Source organism: Chinchilla lanigera, unplaced genomic scaffold (assembly GCF_000276665.1).
Source record: "Chinchilla lanigera isolate Chin_1 unplaced genomic scaffold, ChiLan1.0 scaffold00030, whole genome shotgun sequence".
In the NCBI taxonomy this organism is placed as follows: Eukaryota; Metazoa; Chordata; class Mammalia; order Rodentia; family Chinchillidae; genus Chinchilla; species Chinchilla lanigera.
This window is the reverse complement of record NW_004955431.1, coordinates 2,829,018-2,842,423: the sequence shown is the minus strand read 5'-3', so window position 1 is coordinate 2,842,423 and position 13,406 is coordinate 2,829,018. Positions and strand designations below refer to the sequence as shown.

The 13,406-nt window shown below is 36.9% G+C and overlaps 1 protein-coding gene across 6 annotated transcripts in view; it reads left to right on the top strand.

Annotated features, from left to right (window-relative positions):
* Cab39l (calcium binding protein 39-like) overlaps nucleotides 1-13,406 on the top strand; it is a 118,144-nt gene that overhangs the window by 57,434 nt on the left and 47,304 nt on the right. For all 6 annotated transcript variants that reach the window (XM_005387584.2, XM_005387583.2, XM_005387585.2 and 3 more), the window contains 2 exons: nucleotides 1,256-1,397; nucleotides 3,689-3,853. In XM_005387584.2, the coding sequence (XP_005387641.1) occupies nucleotides 1,296-1,397; nucleotides 3,689-3,853 (267 nt within the window). In that variant the 5' untranslated portion in view covers nucleotides 1,256-1,295. The remainder of the gene's footprint in view (nucleotides 1-1,255; nucleotides 1,398-3,688; nucleotides 3,854-13,406) is intronic.

The following is a 13,406-nucleotide window of genomic DNA, read 5'->3' as shown; positions in this document are numbered from 1 at the left end:
AAACAACAAATACTGATTTTATTACCTGAAGGAGTTTATTGGATGAATATCAAGCAGCTCACTGATCTTACAGAAATCCTGAAGAAACAGATTTGGGAAATAGATAGAAATCTAAGGAGATGGGAGATTTGGAGCCATAGCCGAGATTATAACAGAAAGAGATGGTTAGGGCACTGCTGTCAACTGGTGTATACGTTTGTGTATATTCTTTCTTCATTGATTAATTACATCATTGTTAATAAGAAAAATGAAAATAACGGAATGTCCACCACAGGGTACTGGCAAAATAAATTATGTTTATATAATGAGATACTGTTCCCATTACTAAAGATACTGTAGTAGACCTAAACATACTCATGGAATGATATCCAGGATATAAAAAGTGCAGAAAGTTGCCAAATATTATGATTAGTGTTATTCAAGTTTTGTTTTTAAAATGTATTTAGTTTTTATATATAGAAAAAATTTGGAAGGGGTATATGCCAGACTGATAACTGTTACCATCTCTGTACACTTGAGGCACAGACTTTTGATTCATTATATCTTATTTCTGTAATATCTGAAATATTTTTTGCCAATACATACAAGCTAATGAACATTCCTTTTCTAGCTGGAGATTTTATCAGATCTTTTCCCTAATACTTACATTAAGGCAATGAGAGCCATATTTGTCTTTCTCCGATGTGCATGCTAGGTATGCTCATCAGTAAGAATTCATGCTTCTTTTCCCCACTTTCCTCACCCTCCATCATGACTTTTTATCAGTGCATTTTTGAAGAGTAAATTATTAATTTTACTTCACAATTTTGTGACTGCTATAGAATAGTTGGTGGTATGCTTTTGAATATTGCTTCATGACAGTATATGAATCCTAATCTCACTTGGGTTTTACTTGTTTTATCATTTATTATTACTATTACCACTTTCTTTGGTCAAAAGACATAGTTTTAAATATCACTTTATTTGTTAAATGTGTTTAATTTATCATTCTTGCAAAATTCTTGTATTTCTAATGCAGGACAAAATTCAGACTTTGAGTAAAAAATTTTAGGTAAAGCTTTAGAAGTATCTTTCTTAAACTATTTTGTATGTATTTAAATTTGGCATAAAACTTAAAACTCATTTTAGTTTGATCATTTTTAACATTTCAAATTATGGAATTGATGTGATCTAAAACATATAAGACATTTTGCTATGACGAGTTAAACATGTTAAGAATAACAGTTATGGTTTTTGTTGCCTTGTTTGTTTTTAGCATTCCATATTGGAAGAAGAGATTTTTATACACAAAAAAAATGCCTTTGTTTAGTAAATCACATAAAAATCCAGCAGAAATTGTGAAAATTCTGAAAGACAACATGGCCATTTTGGAAAAGCAAGACAAAAAGACAGACAAGGTATGAGATCAAAATAATAACATTTCAGATCCAAACTATATCATTTGTCTTGAAAACATAAAAATAAAAGTATTTACATTTAGACTGAAAATGGAGCACTCAAAGGTGTTGAAAATGTCTATTTCTTGTTTTTTGTTTTTTTTTTTTGGTTTTTTTTTTTTTTTGGTTTTTCTCCGGTACCGGGAACCGAACTCACGACCTTGAGCTTGCCAGGCAGGCGCTTTGCCACTGAGCTAAATCCCCAGCCCCAAATGTCTATCTCTTGACCTGGGTGATGGTCACAGAGATATTTCTTCATAATTATACTTAGCTTTCTTTATATGTTTAAAGTACTCTTCTGTGGATTCATCTCCAAATTTAAGAATCTTCTAGCCCTTAATAAATTAAGGATTGTCTCTGTTGGACATAAGTATATAGAAGACTCCTTTTTAAAAACGTAGTATCTTTGGCTAGGGGTAGTGGCACATGCCTGTAATCCCAGAACTTGGGACATTGAGGCAGAAGGATTTTGAGTTTGAGACCAGCATGAACTGTGTAGGGAGATCCTGTCTCAGAAAATAAAAGCAAAAACAAAAATAGTAGTGTCTTGGTACTATGATTTATTTTTATGTAATCTATTGTATTCTACTCATTTCTTAATTTATAATGATTTATATACTACAAAGTAATAAAACTATACTTGCTTTAACATACTGAAAAAACTAGACCTAAATGTCAAAGGAAATGAGATACATAAGTTTAAATATTGTATGTTTTCTTTTATGTGAGAAATCCAAAGAATAAATAATTTCAAGGGAAAATAAAAACTGATAATACAAAACAGGGAGATAGATTTTTCACAAATGGAAATGGGACCAAGAGATGGGAAACCAGGGGAAGTATAAAGGATTCAAAAGTGTTGTGTACATGTACCAATTCCCTGCAATGAATGTTATCATTATACGCTGCAAACATAGTAATAAAAATATAAAAAATATTGAGAAAACATAATTGTTAACTAAAATAATATGCTTTATGACACCTGTATTAGTTTAATGAGTTTTTATTGAGATTTACTTCATGTGCCATATAATTCCCCCTTTACAGCATACAGTTCAGTGATTTTTAGTATATTTGTAAGATTGTATAACTATCACCAACACCCAGTTCTAGATCATTTTCATCATCCCAGTAGAAACCCTGTGCCCACTAGCAGTTCTCTCTCATCGTCCCCTCCCCCAGGCCCTAGCACCCTGTGTTCTACTTTCTGCCTCCATGGATTTGCCTGTTACTCCTTGTCTTAGTTACTTCTTTCTCATTAGTAAGACAAAATCCCTGATGCCCAAAATTAAGGAAGGAAAGGCTTATTTAGCTTACAGTTTGTGGTTTGTGGAGGTTTCAGTTCATACTTGGCTGGCTCCAAGGCAGGGTGGCACATGGCAGAGGGCAGCAGTTCATGGTGGCAGAAGATAGCAAACGCAACAAGAGCAAAAGGGGAGGAGGGGCAGCAAGCAACCTCTTTCTCTCCCTTACTCTGTATGCAAACTACCCGCCCCAGGGCTGGGTAACACACCCATAATGCCAGCATTGAACCATGAATCCATCATAAACTCTAGAAGCCCACCCCATGACTGCATGAGGCTTTGGGGGGACAACCAGACACAAATTATAACACTCCTTAAATGCAGTGAGTTTTTTATTTTTAAGCTTCACATTTAGAAAAAAGATAGTGATAATGTATGAGGAATAAGTGGGTTGACAAAGAAAGGCTATGAACTTTGCCAATTTATGATTTTATATTTGGTCCATTAAATGATCAGGAAAATGGGGACTTATTGAAAAAACTTAACATAATGCTTTAAATAAAGACTAGTAACTGCAGATAGGTCTTCAAAACAGATTCAGTGTAATTTTCAAGAGTGATATTTCTATTTAGTTACTAGCAGAATTAGACTGAATACAGTTTAAAAAGAAGTTATTTTAATTATGTCTACTAAGTAGAATATTAAAGATCTTTTTATATAAATTTTAGTAGAATTTTCCAAAATAAAAAGCTGTGTTTACTAATGGTTTCTTGTTTATTTATAACCTGCACAATGCCCTTAATTATAAACAAACAGGGCTTAAGAAGTAGTTTTCTAGTTTAATGGAAAAATGAAATTTTTCATTCTTTTAAACTTTTAGTAGCACTAGGGTTGTAGCTCAGTGGTAGAGTGCTTGCCTAGCACGTGTGAGGTCCTGAGTTCAATCCCCAGTAGCACAAAAATAAAACAACAGAAACAAAAATGGTTAGTATACTTTTTGGTCACTAGGCTTCAGAAGAAGTGTCAAAATCACTGCAAGCAATGAAAGAAATTCTGTGTGGCACAAATGACAAGGAGCCCCCCACGGAGATAGTGGCTCAGCTGGCGCAAGAACTCTACAAGAGCGGGCTGCTGGTGACACTGATAGCCGACCTGCAGCTGATAGACTTTGAGGTGAGTGATCTGGGAAGAGACGGCTGCTCTGCTTTTCAGTTTCAATGCGTATGATTATTAATATTTGAATTTTTAAATTGTCTATGTATTTCTAAAAGTTTTTTTCTAAAACTTTTCCAGTTGCCTTCATGTTTTAAAAAAATGCAAAAATGTACATACTACACTAAAGTTTTGTGCAGCTGTGTAGCATAGTTAATGACTAATAGTAACAATAGGTAACATTTATTCAGTGCTTACTATATTTCAGCAGTTTCAAATGTTTTCTTTTTCTTCTTTCTTTCTTTCTTTCTTTCTTTCTTTCTTTCTTTCTTTCTCTTTCTTAGTACTAGTGATTGAGCTAGGGCCTTAGTACTAGTGATTGAGCAACATCCTTAGCTCTTTTTACTTTTTAGTTTAGACTTCACTAAGACACTAAGTTGCTGGAACTTGAGATCTTCCTGCCTCAACCTTCTTAGAGCACTGGGATTATAGCCATGTGCCACCACGCCAGGCCTTAATTCTTAAAACTACTTTTATGGCTAATCCTGTGTTATTAACCCTATGCTCAAAGTTAGTAAGTAATTTGCCCAAAATCACTCAGTTACTAAGAGCTTCAACTGGGATTCAAGCTCAATATCTACCAGGCTGGTTCTTTTCATTAAAATATTGTATCAGTGATTTGTTAAATGCTAGTAATTTGTTAAATGCTAGTAATTTGTTAAATGCTAGTAATCTCTTTTTTATATTTTTATTAGTATATATTTCCAACACATAGTAATTATATTCACCTTGGGGAATGGGTACATACACACATCAGGTCTTATTCATTTTTGTTTCTCCTTCCTCCCCCACCCATATCTCCTATCGTACGTCTAATTTAGAATAGTTGTTTTTGTGAAAACCGCATACATAGACAAGTTTAGACATTGATTTTTTTAGGTGGTAGAAGTCTTGGCTTTATTTTGTTTCTCCCATAGTACTTTTGGTGGTATTAGGTAAGTGCTTTTGTCTCCTTTGATTCTGAGACAGACATGCAGATTTCTCAAGTGAATTGCTTTTAGTTTGTTCCGTGAGCAAGGGCAGGAAACCTAATTAGAGTGATTGCAGTGATTCAGCACGATAAGGTCAGATCTGTGGGGAATCTGTGGGAACCATAGCTTAGACTGGATGGGGAAGAGTCCTGGCTGCCTGGACCAAGCTGGAGGACTGCGGAGCAGCACTGCTCAGGAGATGAGCCGCCAGGAGTGGGCAGGAAGCAAGATGAGCCAGGGCCTCAACTCATCTTTCCTTTCAGATCCTCCTCTTTCTTTTTCTCTCTCTCGTTGCATTTGCCCGCCTTTCACATTTTCTGGCCCATAGTCTTGTCCCCATCTGTGTCACATCTTTTTAAAATTGGCTTTGTATGGAATGAAAGTATATTCTTTCTGTGTTTCTATACTTTTATATTTTTTTAATGTAGTTTAACTTTATACATTATGAACATTTGTAAAGCTGTGGTATAGTGGAAACCCTTGACTTGGAGTTGGAATTGTGTAAAGCCGCCATTTAATAGTGACTTAACCTCTTTGAGCCTGTTTTCCTATGTGTAGAAGAGTACTACACAAGTTGTATTATTTAGATTTGGCTGTCGATAACAATAAGAAAGAAGTCATACTCTCATATTACAGTCATGGCTCTATAAGTTTCTCTTGTTTTATACTTTGTCTGAGAATAGCCATATGTTAAACTATGGTCATCATTGATTCGTATGTTCAGTTGAGTTAGTTTATGAGATTAGACCAGTTTGCAGTGGGTGTTAGAAAGAATATGAGCAAGGATTTTTATGTTTTGAAGAATGATTTAGAGATGAGATGTCATCAGGTTCAGAGTCTTGGAGAAGCCTTGAGTAGCCACAGAACATCAGGTTCAGAATACTCTCCAAGGACTGGGAAGATAGGAGGAGAAAACTTCAGGTACCTCACACATTGTTTAGCCTTGGCTTGGAATAGGAAAAGTGGGACAGTAAGAAACAGTTACACAAGTTTCCGTTCTTTTATGTGATGTTCCAGAAATAAAGGTAAAACTAGAGAGGAAGTTCACTTCGCTTCTCAGCCCTTCGGGTTGAGGGGACAGTACTGGAGGATCCTGGAGGATCCTTAAGTTAAGAAAATTATTGAGTTGAAAAAATTAAGTTAAAAAATTATCTAATATTAAGTTATTAAGATGTTCAGTGTCCCAAAACTGACGTGCACATTATCTAGTAAACTTTTGCTCTGGAGACCTTGGAGAAAAGAAGTACCTTTTTAAATATTTGAGTTTTCTATGAAGACAAACTCTTCAAATTCAGAAAGTGACTTACTTTTTAACTATATGTATATTTGCCTCCCTATAATATACTCCTATAATATACTAGATATAGTAAGTTTTTCCTGGTGACATAAAACTATAATTATGAATATCTGTTGCTGTGATAAAACAGTAGACAGATCTTAACTTTATTTATTCAACTGATATAATAACAATACCTGGAAATTCAGTAGATGCAGTACTGGAGGATCTTGTAGTGAGTGATTGAATGAATGAATGAACAAATGGAAAGCAGTAAAAATTTAAAACAGTTGCATTTTAAGCATTTTACCAGCTACATATTTCTAGGGAAGAGGCAGCATTACTAGTATTATTAACTTACTTGCAGCAATGTGCTGTGTCTTTATGGACGGGAGAAAGGGTGATCAGACTTCAGGGAGCAACTTTCCTTCTTCAGCCCAAAGTGTTCCTGTAAGCTAATCATAGCTTTGCGCAGTTCTTCCTGTCTTCAAAATATGTTCTAACCACACAGCGCTCCCACCCTCTCCTCTTGGTTCATAGGCAGTTCTGGGGATCTGCTTTTGTACTGAGAATACCTTGAGTACTAAGACTGGTTCCCACACTCAGATGCATGTCAGTTGATTGGCTGGTTGTTTGAATGAATTTAGGAATGAGAATGAGAGATCAAAGCAGAGGTAAAGGAACTCAATCAAAAGAAGCTATCCTAAGACTTACTAGTGAGCTGTTCTTGAAGAATTAGTAAATTGTTCAGAAGACAATTCACATTTCTTTAAGTGATAATCTTATCATTTCAGTAGATGAATATTCTCTCACTATGCTCTGAGAATCAAAACAGTTATTTGATCTTAAAATTATGATATGTTTTTATAACAGGGAGGAAAAATTAGTTTAGCAATAGGCTGACGCTCTTGTCAGGTGATTTAGGAGGGTGGAGCATTCCTCACAGAGAATAACTATGAACTTCTGTTTAGAAGACAGCTTGCTGGGGCTTTTTTGTTAGTTATAAGATTACTGGACAGTGTCTGGAAAGAAAAGACTGAGAGAAAAGGGCTTAGATCTTCTTTGCAGAGTGAAGTAACAGAAATTTGAGAAAGCCTCTTGTTGGCTAAGGTTAATATAGATAGGAAATAGAAGAGAGACAGGAGAAAGGTTTGGTGTGGGGTAAGGAAGTTTGCAAAACAATAGCAAAGAGAAGGAGCTTAAGGAAAAAGATGATGAGATAGACTGAAGAACCTTAGTGACAGGTAGAATTCAATTTGAAGTTATTTCTCCATGCTGTGCTTACCCTTTGTAATCTTTAAACTGTTTTTTGTTTGTTTGTTTGTCTTTTTGAGAGAGGGTCTTGCTTTGCAGTTCAGGCTGGCCTTGAGCTCGCTTTTTAGCCCAGGGTGGCCTCGAACTTGCAAGGATTCTCCTGCCTCAGCCTCTGAGTGCTGTGATTACAGGCATGCACCAACGCTCTAAACTGTTGATAAAAGAACGATGTATTAATAGCAATACTGAGTGAAGGAGGAGGACTGGTTTTCTACACTTTGGGTAAACAGTGGTGTTGAGAAAATAAGCAGCTGCAAGAGCAAGACAGTTAACAGAAGCTGAAAGCAGCTAGGACTGGGTTTGGAGCTCAACCTGACAGTAGCCGTGGCAGCTCAAGGCGAGGATTTCGAATCAGGTAGCAGGGACTAAGTCAGGAATCCTGTGACAAACTCATTCCTTCTTCAAAAACCCAGAGGAAAGTGGCCCTTCAGGTTGAGGGACAGTACTGGAGGATCCTGTAGGCCCTTAAGTTAAAAAAATTATCTAACCATCCAGTCTTAAAATATCTAAAAGAAAAGAACTATGGCAGCATATTATGAGTCATCTAAAAAATGACTTGTGACTAAGATTGGAAGGCTTAGGATTTTGTGGACTCAGGATCAAGCTCAGAGCTGTATCATTTGAGGTTTGGCTACTATTCAAGACATAGCTTTAGACTCTGATTTAAAAAAACACAATGTGTTAAGAGATCAAGGGAATAAAGAATTCATTGCAGATAAAAGTTGATGCACTCATTTTAAAAGCAGATGTGCCTTTGCCAAACTAGGGTGGATACAAAATCAGTGTTGGGGTTCAATAAGAAAACAGCTCAAAGCAGAAAACTCTCCTGTGTAACTTCATTTCTAAAGATATTTCTTGCCATGATCAACCTAAAACATAGAATCCCACACAAGAGTGTGTAAGGAAAGGCTTTTGTTTAAGAGTGATGATAGCCACCCAGAAAACAGGTGTTCCGGTTGTCCAGAATAAGAGCTCTAAATTGGCATCTGAAGAGTCTGGTTTTATAGACAAAAAAACAATAAGAGGGTATAGCAAACTGATGGTTCCCCCCTCCCCCGCCCCCAGTACTGGGAATCAAACTCATGACCTCGCGCTTGCCAGGCAGGCACTGTGCTGCTGAGCTAGATCCCCAGCCCCTAAACTGATGGTTAAGTTGTACTAAGCCACGAGAATAGTACAGGTCATCCACTGCTTGCTGCTCACTTCGGTCATGTATTCCAGGTATGATTTAGAGATAAGCAGGAACAAGTCACTCTCCATCTGTGGAGATCAGTGCTTCTACAGTGAACTAAGTTGAAATGGTTAAAGATTAAAATTAGCTAGATTATGAGACTTCAAATCTCAGAGGATAGGATGGCTGGCTGTCCTGTACCCCATGTCTGGCAGGCCCAATAGAGGTTTCAGACTCCCTTCCTGTGTGTCTTTACTACATCACACACACACACACAGAAAACCAAACACTACCAGATCAGCTTCTCATTGAGCTATCGTATAGACCTAAAGTTTTTGAAAAGTTTTATTCTCTAAATTTCTTTTTCTTTTTCCTGGACAGATTAAAATATTCCTTTTACCTTTGATCTTATTACCACAGAAATGAAGCAGAAATCAGAATGGCTTCACATGCAAGCTGTGACATGCATATAGCAATTTGAAATGCTATGTGTGTAAACCTATGATTCTTTTTTTGTGGGAGGAGGATATCAGGAATCAAACTCAGGGCCTCGCACTTGCCAGGTAGGCATTGTGCAGCTGGCCCGGTTTCATTCTGTTTGATTGTCCATATATTTTGTGCCCATAATTAGACAAATAATTACAATTTTGGGAGTAGAAATACTGTATCAAAAAAGAATGGAATTTTTTGTTAACCTATTACCCTCTTAAAATGAACGAATTCAAGCTTTGGAAGCCTTTACCCTAAAAGATACATAATTTATGTGTAATTAAAACTGGTATTTGGTATCAGGCTCTTAGAAGTTAAACCAGTGAACAGTAATAAATTTAAGACAATGGCCATCTTAACTTGACGTTACCAAACTTTTCTTTCTCCACTAAAAACTGTGTTTAATCAGACCGTACTTTTTAAGGAATGTGATCTGCCATAAGAATGAGACTGTTCTTAGGACGTATAATGTACACAATGTTTTGTCCTCAGCTCCTCTGCTTTTTGGGGAATACTCCTTCTTTCTTCATCCAGTGGTTACAGTCAGAGCAACATTTCGGCACTGTGGCACTGTCCAGCACTTGGCTGACAGTGCACATCTAACCGTAGACATCTGACTACAGCAGGGCCCCAATGTCTCTGCAAGAATTCTAGAACTAGAACTGAGACAGAGCCCCAGTATCTAGCAAGGAGGTAAAGAAACTAGGTATAATTTTTTTTTTTTAAGGGCTGGGGATTTAGCTCAGCGGCACAGTGCCTGCCTGGCAAGTGGAAGGTCGTGAGTTCGATTCCTGGTACCAGAAAAAAAACTAAAAACAAAACAAAACAGATTTTTTTTTTAATCTGTGGCCATGTTTCCTACCATGTGGACTGAAGAAACAGAAGAAGCCAGCCTGCAGATAAGACAGAGAAGAACGAAAAAAATATGGGGGGAGTGGAAATGAATCCCCTTCGCATACTGATAGAACTCAAATAATCTAACTTTAATTGTACTTATGCATTTCTTAAGAATACCTAATTCTGAGCTGGCTTGTGCTTGGATTTTGTAAATATTTCCCAATATTTGTAAGTTTGTGTGATTTTGAATTTGTTTAGCAAGAGTCCTTACTAATTTGTGCAATGATCCCCTCCCCCCAAATCTGCTCCATCTGTCTAATATTGCTACTGGAATTCAGCATAAGTATTTGCCCCCCACCTACCTTGGGTCCCTCTTCACACACAGACGCACCCCAGTGGGAATGGACAAGTCCAAGGGTTTGAGATGTAATTTAGTGGGAGAGTGTTTGCTAAGCACACACAAAACTCCATGTTCTATCCCCCAGCATCAAAAATTAAAAAGTAAAATAAAAAAGAGAAATTCATTACTTTAATGACTGCAGTTTTCATTTTTAAAATTAAGGTATTGTCTTAATCTGTTTCCTGTTCCTGTAATAGAATATGTGAGTCTGGATCATTTATAGAGAAAAGAAGTGTATCTGGCTCATGATTCTGGAGGCCAGAGTCCAAGAGAATGATGCCAGCATTTTCTTACTTATGGTAAGGGCTTGGTTGTACTTTAATTCATAGCAGAAAGCAGAAAGGAAGCAGCCTCATTTGGAAGCTATAAAAGGCTGCAGGACTCCTGAGATGGCTAATCCATTCCCATGAGGAGAGCAGTGGTCCATTGGTGTGCGCTCTGCCCACATGACCCAAACACCTCCTGCTAGGCCCCACCTCCCAGCACCACTGACCTGAGAACCGAGTCTCAACATGAGCTTTGATGGGGTGAACTATAGCCAAACCCTCACAAGTGTAATTCACAAACAGTAGCATTCACCCTTTGTACAGTTCTATAATGTAGAACAGTTCCAAACGCCATCCTCACCGAATTCTCCCAGGTCCTCGTCTAACCTTTTCTACCTCAGGTTCTGGCAAACAGATCTGTTTTCCACCTCTCTATTTTTACCTTTGCAAAAATGTCTTATAAGCAGAATCATACAATATGTAGCCTTTGCAGTCTGGATTCTTTCACACAGCATGATGAGCTGGAGATTCATCCATGCTCTTGCTGTGTAGCAGGAGATTGTTCCTTTGTGTTGCTGAGTAGAATCCACTGCACAGAGGGTGCACAGATCGTTTATCCATTTCCCTCGTCAGGAATACTTGGCACATTTCCAGTTCTCATCATTTACAAGTAAACCACTGTAACTATTTGTATACACATTTTCATGTGTGTGAACATAGATTTCTATTTCACCTAGATAAATATCTAGGAGTGGGATTGTTAGGTGATGTCAACTTTTGTTCTGTTTTTTAAAATTTTAGCCATTCTAATAAGTGTTGGTGTTATTTCACTGTCATTTAAATTTGCATTACCCTGGGGCTGGGGATTTAGCTCAGCGGCACAGCGCCTGCCTGGCAAGTGCAAGGTCATGAGTTCAATTCCCAGTACCAGAAAAAAAACAAACAAAACAATTTTTGCATTACCTTAGTGACTAATAATATTGAGCATCTTTTTGTGTGCTCCTTTGCCACCCTGTTCCTCCTTTTATGAAATATCTATGCAAATTTTTGGTCCCTATTTGTTTGTTGAATTTTGAGAACACTACATCTTTTGTGTGTGTGTTTTTTGTTGTTGTTTTGAGACAGGGTCTCACTGTGTAGCCCAGGCTGGCCTTGAACTCGCAGAGCTCCTTCTACCTCAGCCTCCCAACTGCTGGGATTACAGATGTGCATCACCATGCCTGACTTTATATCTATTTTGTGTGCAAATCAATAGCTACAATTTTGAGGTTTTCTGATCTCCCTTTTCCTCTCCCATTTCTTGTCTCTGTTACTAGTGAGCTTGTACTCTGCCAACAGTTACTTCTGATTACATCTCTCTCTTTCTCTTTTGACTTCAAATGATATTCCTTTAGATATCATTCATTTATTCAACAACTATGGTAATTGTTGTGCACTCTACATTAGAGCTGCCTTTTTGGAATTTGCAGCTAGCATGTGCTTCCTCAGGCTTAAGATCTGATTAGTTACTTTATTTGTAATCTTAGAATTGCTCACTAATTTTAAGCATTTTGGTCATTTCTGGATGTTGTCTTGTTATATATAACCAAAAGTATTTTGAAGATTTCTTTTTTTCTGCTTCTTTCTTTTTTTTTTTTTTTTTGGCTGTTTCTAGGTCCAAAGCTTGAGATCTGGCAGCTTAAGCCTTGCAGAAGACTGGTTTTGAAATAAAGTTTCAGTTCAGTTACACTTAGTTTGAGGAATGGATAGATTACACATAACACCGAGACAATCATTCACTATGTTGTACCCTTTTGAGTTTTTTTCTGATCTTTTTCATTATGATCCTTTTCTCTGTTTGGAAAAGTGGCCCATGGTAGCAAAGCTTATTTTTATTATCCACAGGGGTTTCTTTTGCCTCTGCACGCATTTGCTAATGAACTAAAAGAATGTTTGTCTCTGTGTAAAAGCTGGGTAGGGCTCTGTGGAGTTTCTTTTCTGCCGTTCGCTGGAATGCTGCATGGTAATGTTCTTGTGGCATTTTAGTGGGAGGTATGAAAAACATGCTCCTATGACATTTCAACGATGGTTAGTATTTATCCTACATCACTGCACTGTAAAGTATAAAAAGATTTGAACAGAACAGATTCTTTCATTTTAAAATACATTTATATTTACAGCTATACCACATTTACATAACAGTTTTTCACATCTGTATAAATGAAATTCATGTAGTATGAACATCCTCTAGAATTAATTTGATTTCCTATTATTACCTGATCTTTCTGTCTCCTCTCCTTTAGATCTTTTCTTTGGTTCCTTCTCCTTTGTTTTGTCCTTTCTCTCTCTGCTTCTTTTATTTCTAGCTCTCCATTTTGCCCATGATAAAGTTAAAGCAGTGGATAGCTATAGATTTTCTTATATTTAATCAGTGCTAGTATTTCAGTGTTCAAATGCTTATTTCTACTAATTAGATATGCCATAATTTTTAAGCCTATCTCAGACACATTAATTGTCCCTAATTCTTGTTATCACAGCTGTGTTAAATTTCTTTGTGTCTGAAACTGTTTTTTGTATTTATGATTATTTAGAAATATTTTGTCAGGCTTGGCTTTTGAAAATGGGACTCGAGGGCACCAGCTGATTGGTGTTAGAATGCATCCTATCCTCACAAACCAGAGTATGAAAATTGACACCGAATTTTATTAATTAAAAAATTGAGGGGCTGGGGATTTAGCTCAGCGGCAAAGCACCTGCCTGGCAAGCGCAAGGTCATGAGTTCGGTTCCTGGTACCAGAGAAAAACCAAAAA